The sequence below is a fragment of the Nicotiana tomentosiformis genome, chromosome 11 (assembly GCF_000390325.3).
Source record: "Nicotiana tomentosiformis chromosome 11, ASM39032v3, whole genome shotgun sequence".
NCBI lineage: Eukaryota > Viridiplantae > Streptophyta > Magnoliopsida > Solanales > Solanaceae > Nicotiana > Nicotiana tomentosiformis.
The window spans coordinates 99,672,088-99,693,793 of NC_090822.1; the positions used below are offsets into that span (position 1 = coordinate 99,672,088).

The 21,706-nt window shown below is 39.7% G+C and overlaps 2 protein-coding genes across 2 annotated transcripts; one reads left to right on the forward strand and one right to left on the reverse strand.

The window, feature by feature from the left end:
- Positions 1-8,970: 8,970 nt before the first annotated feature.
- On the reverse strand, positions 8,971-9,411 carry LOC138901916 (uncharacterized). Its single transcript, XM_070189716.1, has one exon. The coding sequence runs from the start codon at positions 9,409-9,411 to the stop codon at positions 8,971-8,973; it is 441 nt and encodes a 146-aa protein (XP_070045817.1).
- An 11,114-nt stretch (positions 9,412-20,525) lies between these two features.
- Positions 20,526-21,206, forward strand: LOC138901917 (uncharacterized). The gene has a single exon (XM_070189717.1). It carries the CDS (start codon positions 20,526-20,528, stop codon positions 21,204-21,206), a length of 681 nt encoding a protein of 226 aa, XP_070045818.1.
- The last annotated feature ends 500 nt before the right edge of the window (positions 21,207-21,706 follow it).

Here is a 21,706-nt window from a genome sequence, read left to right on the forward strand (position 1 = left end):
TGATTCTCTGAACCATACTTCTCGATTTCTCAAGATCACAACAGGCATATAGAGCCAAGATGAACAAGCAAAAACATAAACTTTGGTATGACAGTACAGAGATACAAGAAATAGAGCCAAGATGAACTCGCAAAAATATAAACTCTGGTATAAAGAAGTTATATGAACCAGAATGAAGGTCAACAATGAGCAAACAAGCAGTCGCCAAGGAGAGGAGTCGCCGTCGCCGAGGTCGTGAAGCTATTATAGTAGTCATGACTCATGATTCCGCAGCAACCAAGCAAAGTTGAAATTTTTGAGAGAAGTTTAGGTTAGAAAATAGAAAGGGAAAGGGGGTAAGAGGCTAAGAGCAAATACTGCCCGTAAGTCTGCCTCTAAGCCTCTGAGGGATTAGGGAATTAGGGATTTTGAGATGCGGGCTTAGGCTTATTGGGCTGAAAAATAAAAATAAAGTTGGCCTTGGATTAAAATATTTCATCAAAAATCCAATACCGTATACCGTACCGAACTACCGAAATATCGCAATTTATGTACCGAAATATACCGAAATGTCTAAAAAACCGAAATCGAAATACCTAAAAAATCAAAAACGAAATACCAAATTAATTAGGTTCGGTTCGGTTCGGTTCGGAATTCAATTTTTCAGATTTTATGCCCACCCCTAATTTTCGCTATCCTTGTGGAGTTCCATACGATGCGAACCAACCCTTTTACCATCACAGCTTCTTCCCCCACCTTCCGTACTCCAACAACGACGGTCCTTCTGATACATCTTGTGCGATGACTAATATGATAGCTGCAATGCCATTACTGCAATCACTGGCCGGGATCTTCATCTGGCCTCATCAGTCATATTGATCTTGCAAGATAAGATAAGCTCGGGTAGCAACAACAACAACAACAAACCCAGTGGATTCTAAAAATCTAAGTAAAATATGAACTTTTTCAATGGGTATAGTTGAAATTCATTGAAAACATATAGATAAGTCAATACACAAAATTTGAGAAAGATTGGAGGTGATTTGGACTGGTTTTGTATCAATATTCGTAATTAAATCGAGTTCAAAAAATGCTTTTGCGACACATGTATCACTCATGTATCTCACACACAGGTATACATGTAATACACAATTGATACAAATATGATACATATGTAATACACAAATGATATACCATGTGATACACATCATGTTTTTCATGTTCAGTTTTTACTTCGAGTTTTCAATTCAAACCACCTCAAAACTTCACCAAATCATCTCAAAATGGAGATTCAAGCTCCTTACGATGTACCCAATCTATTCTAATAACACTCACTCAAAAGAAAGCAAAAATTTGACCATTTTGTTTGCTACAAATAGCTAATTGGCTAATATTATTAATATTTTATGAATTGGCCAATTTTAATAATGAACTACTTATAAATGGACGTAACTGATAGTTTCCCTTATAAAATACCATGTATAATTCAATGTAACTTAACCAACGGATTTAATCATCTTTTAAATATCCATAATGAAAATACTCAAAGAGAGCAACATCAATCCAAATATACTTGAAGAAATAATTTGCTATGAAACCAGACCAGGAGACAAACTGGTATCTAGGTCCAATAAATATTTAAGCATGTAATAGTTTGGACTTTGGGAGAATATACATCGTATTTTCTTTCTTTGTCAATTGAATTTTCTACCATCCCTGCCTAATGTAGTGAATCATAGTATTTGGACTTTGTTAAAATAAATTAAAAGGGGTTGCATCATAACCTCGCCCCAAGATAGTAATTATGTACTTTCAGTAGCGTTTTAACTAATCATCATGTATGACTTATTATGGCTTTCATGGTAAAGGCAAGTGAAACTAATATGAACAGTGTTACAAATAAATATTTTGTTTTTACCTCCATCCTAATTCAAGATGTTCTTCCTTGGAAGAAACATACTTTTATACCTCCATATTGCAATTATTTGCAGCATCTAAAAGTTCACCAACGATAACTGAATTATTTGTCAACACTATTCCACTGCAAACTCAATAACTTACTTTCTAACAAACTCTAAAACCAATATACCACATTATGTTCGTGGTTATGCTAGTCGCCTAAATGCATTGACCAAGACTATGCGTCACCACTCAAAAGAAGCAGAAAGCAAACCATGACATTTGTACTTGTATATGGAGTTTGATATCTTGCATTAGATGCTAACATTCTACATAGGCGTTTGGACATAAGAATTGTAAAATTCGAAAAAATGGTAAAAAAAAATTTCAAGTAAAAATGGTATTTGAAATTTAGAGTTGTGTTTGGACATAAATTTCAGTTTGGGTTGTTTTTGAAGTTTTGTGAGTGAAAATTTTGAAAAATAACTTTTTGCAGTTTTTCAAATTTTCGAAAATTTTCAAAATGCATTTTCAAGTGAAAATTGAAAATTTTATGAACAAACGCTGATTTCGGGAAAAAGCGAAATTCTTTTGAAAACATCTTCAACCAAATTGTATGTCCAAACGGGCCCGTAAGTACTATAGCATTTAAATGAAATTCACTTCCAAGTGAGGGATAAATGTATATACATAAATGTATAGTGACAAGTAACATTAAAAAATGCGTTTGACAAGGAGACACACATCTAATAGACATAGCTATACTAAATAGAGTGGAATATTATTTAAGAGATAAACAAAATTAGGATTTTTGGTCAATCTGGGCAACCGACAACATAAGAGTTAGTACTTGTTCTTATAAGATCTAATTTTACTAAATGTCATTAGAAGTTACAGAGCCCCACAGAAAAGAACAGGCAGATAGAGAGGAACACAACAAAAAATCCTAACATGATACCTTAAGTAAGGTTTTAAGAAGTTCTACACAAAAAAAAAAAAAAATCTTTCTAAACTTCTTTATTCTTTGGAGTGTATTTGATCATCAGCAATGTTCTATATAAACACAAAATGGTGGGGGATTAAAGGTTGATATGTAATGATTATTTTTAATTCTTTAATAAATTAATTAAAGAAACCATCTCGTATCGCTTTATGACCTTCTTTTGAAGCAATAAGATGAATAATAGCAAGAGCGAAGTCAAATTGCATAGTCTGCAGTTATTTTTATTTCAAAATGACTGTTGACCAAACAGAAATGAAACGATCTTGGATTGAAAAAGAAGAAAGCCAATAAAACAAATAAGGTAATAATATCAAGCTAAATCCATTTGAAACTGAAAATTGCAAAGAAACAATCATCCTAAAAAACCTGCAGCCTGCATCTTGCCGCGAACTTGGGTTGCTGTTTGCTTCTTGATCCAGTACAAACACAATGCCAACAAATAAAACTTATCATCAATAAAGAAACAACATGAACAACATAAAGTAAAAAATAATAATTATATTGTGAGTTGTGAAAGAGTTATAAAAGAATTTCAAAAGTAAGAACATTAGACTTCATATATAGAGCATAAAACTAAAAGGAATAAGGCAAACTTACCATCTTTTTCAGAAGTAAAATCAGTGTTGTGGTTTTGTTCGGCTCATCCTCATTAAAACAGAAAGCAAAACACTAAAGGATCACGTGAGAAAAGCACTACTGAGACTGACAAGGAAATGAGAAATTACAATACAACTTATGAACATGCAAATGTTTTATATTACTTTTATAGACGTATGTGCATACATTTTAGAGATTAATTAAGAGCTAAGATTTTGTATTTATTATTTCACTTCTAATTTTTACCGTCTTCTCACTTGTTTTCTTTCCTTCTATAACTGCACGATTTCTCTACGCTCTCGCCCGCAGCTTAAAAGGCATAAGTGAATAGATATCACTATTTTCCATATAAACACTTAGAAAATCTCCAATTAGCTTTAAGCTAGAACCATCAATTAACAAATTCTCCAACTCAATTTCCAACCCTATGTCAAATCTCAAATCCTGAATACAAATACCTATGATAAGTTCTGCAATAATGTAACAAGGCCAACGATTAAACTAAGTTTTGACCTTTACGGTGTTACTTACATTGAAGTGGAACAACCATTGAAGAGAGGGTCGGAGAAATTCATAAAGTTGTAATTTTTTTCATTTTATTTTATGTTTCATGTTAAGTTTTTCAAGTGAGATCTTTCAAAAAAAAAAAAAGAAAACAAAGAGTAAATCGTATAGCAATAGTCATTTTATTTTTATTTTTTTTAAAAGAGTGAATTTTTTTGTTTAGATATGTTTAAAGCATACAAGTACCCATAATTGTTAAACTGATTATTTGCAGAAATTGAAAAAAATGAAGAAGAAGAAAACCCTAGATCGGGTGAGATGAGAGAGAAGAAGAAGAATGTTTTATTTCATCATGTGTGTAAAAATCTGTAAAAATGATCAAATCACCCGTGCTATAAAAATGGGCCTAATATACTAATACAAAGTACAAGTATAATTGAAGTGGGCCAGCTATACATGTTGGGCCCAGTACTACTTATCAACCATTGGGCCTCTTCACGTGTACTCCATTCATCTCAACACCCCCACTCAAGCTTGAGGGTGTTGACATCCCAAGCTTGCCAAGAAGATGATGATGAGTGGTGCCTGGAAGGGACTTAGTAAGAATATCGGCAAGTTGAGCAGAAGAAGAAGCATGATGTAAAATGATGAGACCAAATTATAAGCTATCCCGAACATAGTGGCGATCAACTTCAATGTGTTTAGTGGGTTCATGAAAGACCAGATTCTTGGCTAAATGATGAGCAGCTTGGCTATCACAAAATACAGGAATATGGCTGGAAATAACCAACCCAAGATCAGCCAGCAGTCGAACAAGCCATGAAATCTCAACAACCACTTTGCGTAGAGCTTTATACTCTGCCTCAGCAGAAGAGAGAGATATAGTAGGTTGTTTCTTGATTTTCCAAGAGATAGGGCAGCCCCCTACGGTAATGTAATACATAGTAACAGACCTTCGAGTCTAGGCACAAGTGGCCCAATTAGAATCAGAGTAAGCTAGGAGAGAAAGATAGGTAGACTTAGGAAGTAAAATACCCAAATTAGGAGAATTCATCACATACCTCAAAACATGTATAGCAGCCAGCATGTGAGGAACTTGAGGAGCTTGAAGCAACAGACTAAGATGTTGGACTGAGTATGCAATATCAGGCCTTATATGGTATAAGAAATTGAGCTTGCCCACAATTCTTCTGTAGATGCTAGGATCAGAAAGGGGCTTCCCCATATTAGAAGATAGCTTGATAGAATGATCAAGGGGAGTATTGACAGGAGTGAAATGATCACAGTGAAACTCCTCCAATAGATCAGAGGTAAATTTGTGCTGACACATCAAGAAACCTTGGGGCTGTTGGATAACTTCCAAACCCAAGAAATAGTGAACACAACCTAAGTCTTTTATTTTGAAGGCAGCATCCAGAAAAGTCTTAAGAGCATCCAATTTAGAAATATCATCTCCTGCCAATAAGATGTCATCTACATATACTGCTAAGACAGTCTGGGAACCACTAGAGGTCTTTGTCAATAATGAATAATCATTTTTGCTGAAAATATAACCTCTGGAACACAAGGCTTCAAACAATTTAGAGAACCATTGTCTTGAGGCATGTTTGAGGCCATAGAGGGACTTCTTGAGTTTGCAAACTAGTGGAGAAGGGGAGGAAGAATGACCAGAAACCACTAGAATATGAGGCAGCCTCATATAAACTTCTTCATGGAGATTACCATGAAGAAAAGCATTGTTGACATCTAGCTGATAAACAGTCCATCCCTTTTTAGCAGTAAAAGAAAGTAGGCATTTGATAGCGGTGATTTTAATAACTGAGGAGAAGGTCTCATTATAATCTATCCCTTCCTTTTGTGTGTCACCCTTTATGACTAGTCTGGCTTTGTATCTTTCAACAGTGCCATCAGATTTCTATTTAATCTTGTACACCCACTTACAAGGAATGGGTTTCTTGTGAGGAGGGAGAGGAACAATATCCCAAGTGTGTTTAGCTTCAAGAGCTTGGAACTCTTTAAGCATGGCTTCTTGCCAAGAAGGATATGAGACAGCCTGCTGATAATATTGAGGTTCCTGCAGCTATAGCTCAGTAGGGGAAACCTTGGAATTTATAGAGATAGGATTGGCAGGAAAGGCAGAAGAATAGGCATAATCTGACAAGTAAGAAGGAGGGTTGGAGACCCTTGTAGAGTGCCTAACAGACAAGGTGTTAGAAACAAGCGTAACAGGTGGTTCTCAATGGTGTGAGGAAGAAGTAGAAGGATCATGATGAGATTCATGAGGTACAACAGAAATAACATCAGGACGAGTTGGTAAGGAGCAGTGGAGGAGTGAAATGAAGGAGGATCTTCAAAGGAATAAGAAAAGGAAGGAAAAACAGAAGAAGATGAAGTAGAGAAATAGGGAAAGATTTACTCACGGAAAACTACATCTCTAGAGAAAAATACAGAATGAGTAGAGAGATTAAGCAATTTATAGCCCTTTTTTCCAAAGGGATAACCCGGGAAAACACAGGCAATAGCCCTAGACTGGAATTTATCTCTTCCAGATTTAGGGGTAGTTGCAAAATAAAGACAATTACCAAATGATTTTAGGTGTTCATATGTAGGAGGAGTTCCATGCAGTTTTTCAAAAGGAGTAGCATTAGCCAAAACAGCTGAAGGTAGTCTATTGATAATGTAAGTTGCAGTTAACACACATTTACCCCAATATTTTGTAGGGAGTTTGGATTGTAACAAAAGGGCTCTAGAAGTTTCCAAAATATATTTGTGTTTCATTTCAACCATACCATTTTGTTGTGGGGTGTGAGGTATAGTGGTTTGGTGTACAATACCATTATCGGCAAAGAAGAATAGAGCCTCTGAACTACTACCTAATTCAAAAGCATTGTCTCATCTAAAAGATTGAACAAAAGACTTGAAATGAACTTTGACCATCATAGTGAAAGCTTTGATTACAGAAAAGGCATTGCCTTTAGAAGATAATAAATGTGTCCATGTGACTCTAGTAAAATCATCTACCAAAGTAATGAAATATCTTAAACCAACAACAACAACAACAACAACGATCCATTAAAATTTTACTAGTGGGGTCTGGGGAGGGTAGTGTGTACGCAGACCTTACCCCTACCCGAGGAGTAGAGAGGTTGTTTCTGAAAGACCCTCGACGTAAGAAGAGAAAAGAGACAATATCAGTACCACCAAGAGATACCATAAGAAACAATTAACAACATCATGAAAGCCAGAAAATAGGTTCAGAGCAAAAGCGGTAGCCATTAAATAGAGTCGGCTCTATGAAAAACGAAAGAGTAGTAAGACACAACATTGCCACTAGCTGTCTCAGACAAAATTCCTACCAAGCTAGCCTCACAAATGTACGAACTAAGGAAAGACTCAACTACCTCCTAAGCTACAACCCTAATACTCGACCTCCACAACTCTCTATCAAGGGCTATGTCCTCGAAAATCTGAAGCCTCGTCATGTCCTGCCTGATTACCTCTCCCCAATACTTCTTAGACCGCCTTCTACCTCTTCTCGAACCTTCCAAGTCTAGCCGCTCACACCTCCTTACCGGAGCGTCTGGGCTTCTACTGTGAACGTGCCCGAACCATCTAAGTCTCGCTTCCCGCATCTTGTTATCAATGGGAGCCAAGCCCACCTTCTCCCGAATATTATCATTCCTAATCTTACCCATCCTAGTGTTCCCGCACATCCACCTCAACATCCTCATCTCTGCTACTTTCATCTTCTGAATATGTGAGTTCTTAACAGGCCAACACTCAGCCTCATACATCATGGCCAGTCTAACCACCACTCTATAAAACTTACCTTTGAGTATCGGTGGCACTCTCTTGTCACACAGGACTCCAGATGCTAACCTCCACTTCATCCACCCCACTCCAATACGGTGTGTGACATCCTCGTCGACCCCCCCTCCTCTTGGATAACCGACCCAAGGTACATGAAATACCTCTACTCGAGATGACCTGTGATTCAAGCCTCACATCTACGTCCACTTCCCTCAACTCAGCGCTGAACTTGGACTCCAGGTATTCCGTCTTTGTCCTGCTCAGCTTGAAATCCTTAGACTCAAGAGCTTGTCTCCAGGCCTCCAGCCTTTTGTTAGCATCGTCTCGCGACTCATCAATCAGAACTATGTCATCAGTGAATAACATACACCATGGCACCTCCCCTTGAATATGATGTGTTAACGCGTCTATCACCAGGGCAGATAAGAACGGGCTGAGCGCAGAACCTTGGTGCAATCCCATAACAATTGGAAAATGCACAGAGTCGCCTCCTACTGTCCTAACCCAAGTTTTAGCTCCATCATACATGTCCTTAATCACCCTAATGTAGGCAACCGGTACACCTTTAGCCTCCAAGCATCTCCAGAGAACTTCTCTAGGAACCTTATTATACGCTTTCTCCAGATCAATAAACACCATGTGCAGATCTTTCTTCTTCTCCCTATACTGTTCCAACAGTCTCCTAATAAGATGTATATCTTCCGTAGTAGAACGACCTGGCATGAACCCAAATTGTTGTCGGATATAGACACCGACCTCCTCACCCTTGCTTCAACCACCCTCTCCCAAACTTTCATGGTATGGCTCAGTATTTTGATACCCTTATAATTGTTACAACTCCGGAAATCACCTTTGTTCTTATACAACGGAACCACTATACTTCACCTCCACTCATCTGGCATCCTCTTCTTCCTAAAAACAACATTAAACAGCCCTGTCAACCACTCCAAGCCTGCTTTACCCACACACTTCCAAAATTCAACCGGAATTTGGTCCGGCCCGCTCGCTCTACCCCTGCTCATCTTACGCATAGCTCCCACGACCTCCTCAACCTCGATGCGCCTGCAGTACCTAAAGTCATTGTGACTCTCGGGACGCTCCAGTTTACCTAGCATAATATCTCGATCCCCTTCTTCATTAAGAAGTTTATGAAAGTAAGTCTGGCATCTCATCTTAATCTAGGCATCTTCCATCAATACTCTACCATCTTCGTCCTTGATGCATCTCACTTGGTCCAAATCCCGAGCCTTCCTCTCTGTCATCTTGGCCAGCCGGAATAACTTCTTTTTTCTGCCTTTCTCCCCCAGTTCCTCGTACATACGACCATAAGCCGCAGTCTTAGCCTCCGTGACCGCCAGCTTAGCTTCCTTCCTAGCTACCTTATACCTCTCCATGCAGACTCGTCTCTCCTCCTCACTTATTCTCCCTACTAACTTCAGGTATGCCACCTTCTTCACTTCCACTTTACCTTTGACCATGTCATTACACCAATAATCTCCTTTGTGCCCTTCAGAGACGCTCGTCGAGACCCCTAACACCTCTCTCGCAACCTCTCTTATACAGTCTGTTGTCGTCGACCACATAGTGCTCACATCCCAACTACAACTCCAGGCTCCCATAGCCGACAACCACCCCTCCAACTCCCGGGCTTTATCCTTAGTCAAAACTCCCTACCTGATTCTTGGTCATCCTCGAACAAACCTTTTCCTCCTCTTTAATATAATACCAACGTCCATCACAAAGAGCCTATGCTGCGTCGCGAGTATCTCACCCGGAATAACCTTGCAATCCTTACACAGCCCTTTGTCATACTTCCTAAGGAGGAGATAGTCAATCTGAGTCTTCGCCACCGTGTTTTGAAAAGTCACCAAATTCTCATCCCTCTTCAAAAATCTAAAGTTCGCAATCACCAACCCAAATGCCTTAGCGAAGTCCAACAGCGAAGTACCTCCTCCGTTCCTCTCCCGAAAACCGAAGCCTCCATGAACCTCACCATAGCCCCCAGCGGTCGACCCGATATGACCATTGAAATCCCCTCCTATGAATAGCCTCTCATCAGGTGAATCCTGGCACACAATCTAATCTAACCCCTACAGAAGTGCCGTTTAACCTCCTTATTTAGACCCGTGTATAGTGCGTAAGCGCTAACGATGTTAAGGGTATACTCTCCAACCACCAACTTAATAGCCATCAATCTATCATTCACTATTTAACCTCAACCACAGACTCTCCGGAATACCAAATCTTATAACCGTCAGCATCCCTCGCCCTTGACCCTACCCACCTAGTCTCTTGGACACATGCTATATTGACTCTCCTCCTACGGAGGATCTTCGCCAACTCTAAGACTTACCCATCAATGTACCTATGTTCCATGACCCAATTCTCAACCTACAGGCACCCATGTTCCCCCTTACCTCCCTTGCTTCCCGACCCACCTCCTACCCCACCCCCACCCCGCTTCCTCCGAGGACATGACCTCACTCGAACATCCCTGACCACAGCCACTACACGTACAGCAGACTAAGGGAAATCACTAACACATACTAAGCAACAAACCAAACTAGAAGAAGTCAAGATGCAACTATAGGCACTCTAATATAGTGATTAAACTAATACAAACTAAGATGGCAGCAATTTAACTAACACAACAAAGGTAAACAGGAAAATGGGAGGTACCAACTCCCATGAGTAGAACCTGGGAATTGTCTCGGTATTCACGACAGTGTTGCGACCACCTGGGCACGTTCACGTCTGACTCCTGCCGCCGCTTGCTGACACTTGTCCGGACTGCTCTTCACTATTTGCACACGCACGTCCTGCCCGCTGCCAATAGCCACCGACCCTAACCTAAAAAATACACAAAACACCACGGAGTCAAACAAAGGGGGGAGGGGCTGTCACCACTACCACTGATGAAGCCCCAGCCGTATCAAAGAAGCACAAAAAGAAAATGAAGATAAAGGGGAAAGGGGTTGAGGAAATAGTGTGCGTGGGGAGGGAGGGGGAGGGCTTACAGTCAGCTAAGATTTAAAAAAGAGGAAGAAAAGAAATAGGTGAGAAGGGACATATGTAGCTTCCCGACGGTGGTGGTGGTGGCCAGCGTGGGGGAAGGTAAGGGAGAGAGATAGCGCAGAGAGAGGGAGAAAGGGGAGGGGGATGGGGCGACATAGATGGGGTGGGTAGAGGAGAGAGAGATGAGGGAGGGGGTTACCAGCTGGTGGTGGTGGTCGCCGGTGTGGGGTGCGGGTGGTCACCGACTGCTTCTTACCGTTGGGCTAGAGCTGGGCAGGGTCTCGTTGTGACCATTGGGTAGGGAGCATAGAGAGAGAGAAGGATAAAAGGTTCATTCTAGGGAAGCTAAGGATATAGGAGTACTTATAACTTAAATAAAGCAACATTGGTATTGTCTGCCCTTTGGCAAATGTATTAGTGTGGTAGGGTCCCCATATATCTATATTTACTAACTGAAAAAGTACAGTTGAATGAATGTGACTATCATAGAAAGGTAGTCTTTGTTGCCTAGCCATAATATAAATAGAACATACAAATGATTGTTTAGAAGACACTTGAGTAGATAAACATGGAATAGATTTCGGCTTGTGAAATGGCATATGGCCTAACTTTTGATGCCAAAATAGATCCATTTTATTGATAGTACTAGATGAGTTACAAGTAGAACTGGGAAAATAGGGGATAACATTTGCTGTAGATGAATTACAAACAGTAGAACAAGAAATATTAGAAGAAAATGAAGGAGTAACCATACCAGTTAGCAGAAAATAGAGCCCATGAGCAGCTTTACCAATTTCCAATGGCCTCTTCATAGAACACAGTTGCTAGACCTTTCAGTTGACAAAGGAGTTGATGTACTGAAACTAAATTGAACTAAAAAGAAGAAACCAAAAGAAGATTGTGTAAAGTTATATCCTGCCTAAGATGCAGAGATCCAGTAGAAATAACTTTCACTCTATACTTATTTGATAAGGTGATTAAGTAAGGAGAAGGTAGAGGTTTAATATTGTGTAAAAACTGTTTGTGAGGGGTCATATGATTGGTGGCACATGAATCTAAAATCTAAGGAATTCTTCCTAACTGAGCATTCAAAGAATACATAATAGAATTTACTGCAGGAAACTGATTTACAGGGAGATTGCACGCACCTGCAAAGTTGGCAAAACCAATATTTTCTCTAGGAGAAGTGGACTGAGGATAACCAGAAAAACTATTTGCTTGCTGGAAGAGAGTCATGAGATGTTCATATTGCTCCTTGTTGAATCGATAAGCAGAGTCTGAAGAATTGTTGTTAGTGCCAGTAGCAGTCAAGTTTCTTGGAGAAGAATCCCCCACTTTAACACATGCAACAGACCTCTTGGACTTAGTAAACTTGAAATCAGCTGAAAACTCATGGAGTCTATAGCATTTGTCTACACTATGCCTAGGCTTCTTGCAATATTTGCAAGTTATAGGAGAAATAGACTTCTTAGACTCAAAATTTACCCTCTGATTATATGGCCTATTGGTGGAAGAAGATATGCTAGATGAAGCAGAGAATGAGGCTGCTGAATCAGCTGAAAACCCAGGGGCTATGGACTTAGCTTCCTTTTGACTTTCATCTTATTGTAAAAGTGAATGAGCTTTGCTAATGCTTGGATAAGGACACATCATTAAAATGCTACTTTTGACTATGGAGTAGGACTCATTTAACCCACTGAGAAACTGAAATGGGTGTTGGTCCTCAATGAATTTAGGAAATGCACCACATGAACGTGTTGGTCCAACATAGGCAGAATTGAGCTCATCCCAGAGACTCCTCATTTTGGTAAAGTAACTAGCTATATCAGACGTCCCTTGAGAGGTACTACTAATTTCCCTCTAAATTTGGATATACTTGGAACCATTTGACTGACCATACCTATCATTTATGTCTTTCCATACTTCCTTAGCGGTGTTGAAACACATAACACTCACAACAATTTTATTAGTCAAGGAGTTAGTAATCTAAGCCTTGACCATGTTATTGCAACGCTCCCAAAAGGGATAATAAGGAGAATCAGGTTGAGGTTGAAGTATCCTACTAGTTACCAACCCTAATTTATTTTTAGCTGAGCGAGAAGTCAACATACTGCTACGCCAAATAACGAAGCCAGTTCCATTAAAAGAAATGGTGACTAATTGACTACCAAGACTGTCAGATGGGTGAACATTGAAAGGGTGACAAGGATCAAGAGTGAATTCACTAAAACCTTCAGAATCAGTCATGCTACCATGAATTTCCTCAGTCAAATTCGTGTTAGTACTCATTGTGATTAGCAAATTCAATAACAAAAATACAACAACGAAGCAGTAGAGTTGTGAAGATACAGTAGATGCAATCCACACTAATATTGATTTTAGGACTTAAAATGAACCCGAGAAATTAGCTCAAATCGAACATGCAATAAGGAAAATGAGAAGATTTACCAATCGTTTGCAAAATCGAGAGGATAGAGAGTATCGAAGCTCAGGTTTGAAATTCTGAAAGCAAAAACCTAATTTCCCACTGTAAAAGAATCACCGCACCGAGAAAATCTCCAAAATTTCATTCAAGGGTAGGATCAGACGATAGTTGAGGTCAAGATCGTTCCAATGATCTAGCTCTGATACCATGTTAAGCTGATTATTTGCATAAATTGAAAGAAATAAAGAAGAAGAAAACCCTAGATCAGGTGAGATGAGAGAGAAGAAGAAGAATGTTTTATTTCATTATGTGTGTAAAAATAATTCTGTAAAAATGATCAAATTGCCCATGCTATAAAAATGGACCTAATATACTAATACAAACTACTAGTACAATTGAAGTGGGACCAGCTTTACATATGGGGACTAGTACTACTTATCAACCATTCGGCCTCTTCACGTGTGCTCCATTCATCTCAACAATAACCTATCGAAAACTCAGACAATAAAGTTCTTTAAAAAGAGAAACAATGAATCTAGCATCAAGTAGAAAATCATATATACTCTAAACCGCCAATTCTACACTCCAGATTTATCTGGCTTAAGTTATTTATGGCATATTGACAAATATGTTGGTTGCATCAAGCTCTTGCCTTGGAAAATTCCAAACATGCATGTGAAAGTCACATGTACATAATCCAAGGAGCCATCCAAAAGAACAGTAAAAACAAGAGATACCCAATACTCATTAACAATAATTTAACATCTCGTTCGAAACTCGTTGACATTCAAAAGAATTAATAAGTACCCATTAGCAAAATGACAAAAAAATGATACAAAATAATCAAATTAGAATCTAAATTGACCATAAATTATTTAAGAATGTACTGCGATAGAGAAAGAAAAAGAGAGTAAAACAGAAATAAGCAGAATGTCATCAAACTAATTAAAGCACCTAGTAAATTCTCAAAAACGTTGTTCTTATCTTCCCCATTTTAAAAAGAAACAGAAGAAAACATGACTTCTTGTACAACATCTTTCTTCAAAGCCTCTTAGTTTCCTCTACCAAAATCCATAAGAGTTTCATTCTCAATTCCAAAGAGAATTCTGTCAATTTTTCGATCATCTTATATTAATTTACACTTAATAAACTTCCAAAAATGGAAATAATTAAACGAATAGCAAACGAAACAAAAAAGGGCAAACAAAATCACATACCTATAAGAGTACGGAATATTCTTGATCATGATAGTAGTAGTATTGTATTGCGACTAAGTGAGAGGTATCACATCGTGTTTCTGCAGCTTATTGTTATGTGGCCACTTTCCATAATAAACACCTCTAAATGGAGAATTGAATAAGAAGCAAGAAAAACTATTATAAAAAAGACTATTTAATGCAGAGAACTTTATGTTACCTTTTTAATTCATTTAAAAATAAAAGTTACCTTTTATATAGGGATTTAATCTAACTTACTAAGAGATAACTATATGAGCATGGCCCACTAACTTAACCACTAATTTATCCACTAAGCCACTAAGAAAGATAGACTCAACTAAACCTAAAATATGCCAAATACCCAACTAAATAGGAATTATATATTTTAAATCAATATTCAATACTCCCCCTTGATTCAAAACTACAGACTCCAAGTTTCTATCAAAATTAATCATGCTTGGCTTGTGTGAGTGCCTTAGTAAGGACATCAGCAATTTGATCCTTTGTACTGCAAAACTTCAACTCTATTTCTCCTTTTGCTGTGAGATTGCGAATGAAATGATAACGAATATCAATGTGCTTTGTTCTTCTGTGAAAAGCCAGATTCTTTGTCATTGCAATCATTGCCTTGTTATAACAGAATACTTTCATTGCACCCTCTTTCGGATGGCGGACATCAACTAACAAGCTTCGTAACCATATGGCCCGACAAACTGCTAAAGTTACAGCAACATATTCTGCTTCCGACGATGATAATGCAACCACGTCTTGCTTTTTCGAACACCAAAAAATTGCTCCAGATCCCAAGCTGAAAACATTTCCAGAGGTAGTCTTTCTGTCATCTATACTTCCTGCCCAATCTCTGTCACTATAACCAATCAGGCTGAAGTCTGCATCTTTAGAGTAACAACTCCCAAAGTCAACGGTCCCAGCAACATATCGCAAAACCCTTTTAGCAGCACTAAGATGTTGCTTGGGACTATGCATATACCTATACAACACACTAATAGAAAACATAATATCAGGATGAGTGTGTGTCAGGTAGTTCAAACCTCAAATCAAGCTTATGTAATAACTTGGATCAGCAAGATCGGTTCCATTTTAAGCTGCAATTTTTTATTTGCATTCATGGGTGTAGCATTCACTTTACAATTCTGCATACCAAACCTGAGCAGAAGATCTTTTGCATACTTTCTTTGTGAAACAAAAATCCCATCTTCTTCTTGTTTCAATTGAAGACCAAGAAAATATTGTAAGATACCTAAATTTAATATTTCAAACTCCTTCATCATACATGATTTAAATTCATCCACCAAAGTTTCACATGATCCCATATAAATCATGTCATCAACATACAAATAATCTACCAGAAAATTACTCATACCTTATTTCTTTACATACAACGTAGGCTTGCTTTCGCTCCTTTCAAAACCGTTCTTTAGGAAATACGAGTCAATTTTGTTGTACCATGCCCGTGGCGCTTGTTTTAGCCCATAAAGAGCCTTCTTGAGAGTGTACACTTTGTTCTTGTTGTCTCTAATAATAAAACTCTCAGGTTAGGAAGCATACACTTCCTCTTCGAGATCCTCATTTAAGAATGCAGATTTAATATCAAATTGATAAACGAGCCAGCTTAATGTAGTAGCCAAAATTAAGAGCGTTATCATTGTTTCAAAGTGAGCAACATATGAAAACGTTTCATCATAGTCAATACCTCGATGTTTTGCATATCCTTTAGCTATCAGCCTCACTTTGTATCTTTGTATGCTCTCATCTGCATGATGCTTTATGTAATGACCTGATTGGTCATTTTACTTTTGAGATCCCCATTACCCTAAATAAGACTTTCTCTATGTGCTTTTACTGTGTTATGACTTACGGGGATGGTTAGATCAGGTTTGGAAGGGTTCGGGTTAAAATCGGATCACTAGTTCCTTAATATTGACTTTAAAGGGTTAAGTTTGACTTGGGTCAATATTTCTAGTAAACAACCTCGGAACCAGGATTTGATGGTCCCAATAGGTTCGTATGATGATTTTATACTTGGCGTATGTTCGGATCGGATTTTGGATGACCCGTGAACGTTTCAGCGCCTAAAGTTGAAAGTTGGCTTATTAAAGGTTTTAAAGTTCTTTTAATTTGGGTTGGAGAAGGTTTTGGTGATATCAAGGTCTGTTTGAAATTCCGAGCCCAGGAATAGTTTAGTATGGTAAGTTAAGACTTGCACGCAAAAATTTGGTGTCATTCCGAGTAATTTACGTATGATTCGGCACGTTCGGAGCAAGTTGGAAGAACTTGAAGTTCATAAGCTGATTCGATTTGTCTTAGAGTGTGATTCTTCGTTTTGGTGTTGTGTTTCGTGTTTCGTATTTCGTGAGGTTTAGCAGGTCCGTTTTATGATTTTGAACGCGTTGGTATCTTTGGGCGAGGCCTCGGGGGCCCCGGATGTCATTTGGACAATGCGCGGAAGTCGTATGGACTTGGAGAAAATGGTAGAAAAAATAGAGCTTCTGGTGCAATCGCACCTGCGAGGAGCTAGCCGCAGGTGCGAGCTCGCTAAAGCGAGCCAACGACCACAGAAGCAGCCTATTGTGGCTTCCCAGGGATCCGAAAAGCATAGCAAGGACCGCACCTGTGAAAGCGCAGGTGCGAAGAAGGCAAGCGCAGAAGCGGGCAAGGCCGTAGGTGCTGCACGTGCACCGCAGACGCGGGCTCGTAGAAGCAGGCCATTGTCCACAGATGCGGAAGTAGGCCAGCTAGGGGAGAGCCGCATCTGCGATGCTTTTTCCGTAGAAGCAAAAATCGCTGGAGGCAGAAGGGTCCATTTAATATGTGACTTAGGCCATTTTGGCTCATTTATTTCACTTTTTGGGCAAGTTTGGAGCTTCTTAGATGGGGGTTTTCACTTATCTATTGAAAGTAAATAATTTCTATCTAATGTAAGACAAATACATAGATTATGGGTAGATTTTAACAAAAAAAATTGTGAAAATTATGGGTTTAGTTGAAAAACTTAGGTTTTGATAAAAATGGGATTTAATCAAAAAAATTATTATGAGATTGGGTGAAAATGATATATTTGAGTTCTTGATATTATGGGTAACAACTATTTTTGAATTTTTCAGAATCCGGGCACGTGGATCTCGGGGTGACTTTTAGGACACTTCCAATTTAGGTTGGGTAATTACTCTAATAGTTAAATTATAAACTTTTGAACATGTATTGATTAATTTATATAATATTTGACTAGTTTTGAGTTGTTTGGTATCGAGTTGTGGCTTTAAAGCATATTTGTGGATCGGAAGTGAGCTTGAGAACGAGGTAAGTCTTTTGACTAACCTTGTAAGAGGAAACTCATCCCCTTAGGTGTATTCTTGTTGTGAATTACTTGTGTGGGGAGCTGCGTACGCACTAGGTGACGAGAGTCCATGTGTAGCTATATTCCATGATATGTTCGAGTAGTCTTAGATTTACATCATGCCTTGATTATACTGTTATGTTTATTATGCATATTAATTGTCTTAAATAAAGCTGAGATTCGGGATTTTAAGGTTGAAAATTTCTAATTTATATTTCTTTTCTTTGGGAAGAATTGAGGAATATTTAATAACTCTGAGAAATCCATGTCCACTCACGTTGCAAGTACTTCCGCGAGCGAGGTAAAGTTCTCTACTCTCATGAGAGCGGGTCGTTCGCCTCGGCGGGTTATTATATGCATCTATGGTTCATGTCGTTCGACCCTCGGTAGTGCACATAATATATTTCTGAGTCGAGTTGTACGACCTCGGCATAACTTGTGCGTAATAATACTCGCAGCCTGATTACACTTGATATTACTTTATGGCACGAGAGGTTATAAATTTATAAAATGACAGAAATTGATTCGGGGTTAATAGATGTTGGATGGAGACTTTGAAATTTATTATCATTTAATGGGTCATTTATTCCCTACTTGATATTATAATATTATTATCATTCCCATGTCTCATACCTATTTAGAATTTCTGTATTTTTATTGTTGGCCCATAGTAAGTATCGAAGTTGATCCCTCATCACTACTTCTTTGAGGTTAGACTGGATACTTACTGGGTACATGTTGTTTATGTACTCACGCTAAACTTCTGCACTAATCATGCAGGATTTGAGGCAGGTGCATCTGGCAGTCATCCCGGCACCGCACCCTTGATACTTCGAGACTTAGTGGTGAGTTGCCTTCCGAGTCTGCTATGTAGCACCCAGAGTCTCTCTTTTGTATTTATTTTCTTTATACTCTATTTCAAACAGTAGTTTAGTGTTTTGTATATTCTACTAGTAGCTCATACACTTGTGACACTAGGTCTTGGAAAATATGCTAGTAGACATTCGATGACTTTTGAGTATTTATTTTACCACACTTGTTCTTGTATTTATTTATGATTTGTTTTATTAGATCTTTCACCTCTTACTTACTTAATAAATAAATAAAACAACTATTTCGAAATTGTTAAAAAGAATAAAGACATGGCTAGTTCACAACTGGCTTGCCTAGAGGCGACGTTGGGCACCATCACGGCCTATATGTGAAATTGGGTCGTGATAAAATGGTATCAGAGCACTAGGTTCACATAGCTCTCACAAGTTATGAGTAGGCCTAATAGAGTCTTGCAGATCGGTGTGAAGACATCTGTACTTATGTTTGAGAGGCTATAGGGTGTTAGGAAACTACTCTTTCTTCATCTCCTATCGTGCAGTTGATGTTGAGCTAAGTATATTTCTCTTATTCTCTCACAGATGGTGAGAATGCGAGCGACAAATGTACCCGATCATGGAAGAGCTGCTCCCTCTACTGTTGGAGGCCGAGGGAGGGCTCCAACCCGTGGTAGAGGACAAGGACGTCCTAGAGTTGCTCTAGTTGTGCCACCAGTGGGTCCTGTGGAGGATCCTACTATTGAGGAGCAGGGCGAGGTGCCTGTAATGGAGCCAGCCCCAACGGATTTCATGTCCGCACCAGGATTTTAGGAGATCATGGGTATTATGCTGCGGTTCATGGATTCTATGGCTCAGGCTAGTTTATTTCCAGCAGACCTAGCCACCTCTCAGGTGGGAGGGAGAGCAGAGACCCCTACCACTCAGGCTCCAGGGCATGCAGCTGTCGTATATCAGACCCCGAGCGCATTACCTATGGGCGGAGCTCAGCTAGTTGCAGCAGCTATATCTGAGCCCAGACCAGTTGCAACCGATGAGCCGCAAAAGCTATTGGACAGATGGACCAGGCTACATCTACCTGTCTTTGGAGGTGAGCGATATGAGGACCCCATGACTTTATTGATCGGTGCAGGGACAGACTGCACAATATGAGGATATTGGAGTCCCACGGGGTGGACTTTACCACCTTTTAGCTGGAGGGCAAGGCCTGTAGATGGTGGCAGTCCTATCTTCTCAGCAGACCAGCAAGTTCTCCTCCCATGACTTGGGACCAATTCACATGCCTCTTCCTAGACAAATATATTCCACCCTCTAAGAGGGAAGAATTACGATTTCAGTTCGAGCAGCTCCAACAGGGTCAGATGTCAATGACTGACTACGAGGAGAGATTCTCTGAGTTGTCTCGCCATGCACTTATGATACTTTTCACCGATGCAGAGAGAGTGCGAAGGTTTGTTACCGGTCTGCACTCTGGTATCCAGGCCATTATGGCCCGAGAGGTTGAGATGTGGACTTCGTATAAGCTAGTTGTAAAGATAGCTCGGAGGATCGAGGGTGTTCGTCAGCGGAGCCGAGAGCAGGAGACGAGGGATAATCGGTTTCGATATTCTGGAGAGTTCAGTGGTCCCCTGGCTGGGGGCAGAGGTCCGTTCAGTGGTCCCCGCCTTCTCGGGGTGCTCCAGTGCGATTCTATTTCAGTGCCCTGCCAGGGAGTTCTTACCACCAACCAGCTATTCAGGGTTCCTCAAACGGGTATTTAGGCCATCAGAGTTAGACTTCAGGTCAGAAGTCCATCGTTCCGAGGGGTTGTTATGAGTGAGGGGATCCTGGCCACATGAAGAGGTTTTATCCCAGATTCTGGGGCAAGGCAGTACAGCAGGGTCATTAGCCTATGATTACAACACCAGTTGCCGCACCAACCGTCCGGCCGCCTAGAGGCGGAGGGCAGGTGGGTAGGGGTCATCTTAGAGGTGGAGGTCAGACAAGTGAAGGACAATCAGGTGGCGCTCCAACTAGATTCTATGCTTTTCTAGCCAGACCAGATGCAGTGGCCTCAGATGTCGTGATCACAGGTATTGTCTCTATATGCGGTAGGGATGATTCGGTACTATTTGATCCAGGGTCTACATATTCATATGTTTCATCTTTGTTTGCTCATTTCTTGGGTGTTCCTCGTGAGTCCTTGGGTACTCCTATTTATGTGTCCATACCGGTGGGCGATTCTGTTATTGTGGATCGGATATATCAGTCCTGGATTGTTACCTTCTATGGTTATGAGACTAGAGCGCATCTTCTATTGCTATATATGACCGACTTTGAGATCATCCTGGGCATTGACTGGTTATCTCCATATCATGCCATTCTTGATTGCCATGCCAAGACTGTTACCTTGACGATGCCAGAGTTGCCTAGATTGGAGTGGAATGGTTCATCTGCCAATGCATCTAGTCGGGTTATCTCTTTTTTGAAGGCTCGACATATGGTTGAGAAGGGTTGTTTGGCTTATCTAGCCTATGTTCGGGATACTACCACAGGGAATCCAGCGATTGATTCAGTTCCCGTGGTCCAGTAGTTCCATGATGTGTTTCCTTATGATCTTCCAGGCATGCCACTAGATCGTGATATCAGTTTCTGTATTGATTTGGCTCCAGGTACCCAGCCTATCTCTATTCCACTGTATCGCATGGCTGCGAAAGAGTTGAAAGAGTTAAAAGAACAGCTTGAGGAGTTGCTAGAAAAGGGGTTCGTCAGACCGAGTGTGTCTCCTTGGGGTGCACCAATGTTATTTGTGAAGAAGAAATATGGGACTATACAGATGTGCATTGATTACCGCCAGCTGAATAAAGTTACCATTAAGAACAAGTACCCGTTGTCACGTATTGATGACTTGTTTGACCAGTTGAAGTGTGCTAGGGTGTTCTCTAAGATTGATTTGGGATCAGGGTACCATCAGTCGAAGATTCATGATTCGGATGTTTTGAAGACGGCTTTTCGGACTAGATATGACCATTATGAGTTTCTAGTGATGTCCTTCGGTTTGACTAATACCCCGACGACGTTTATAGATTTGAT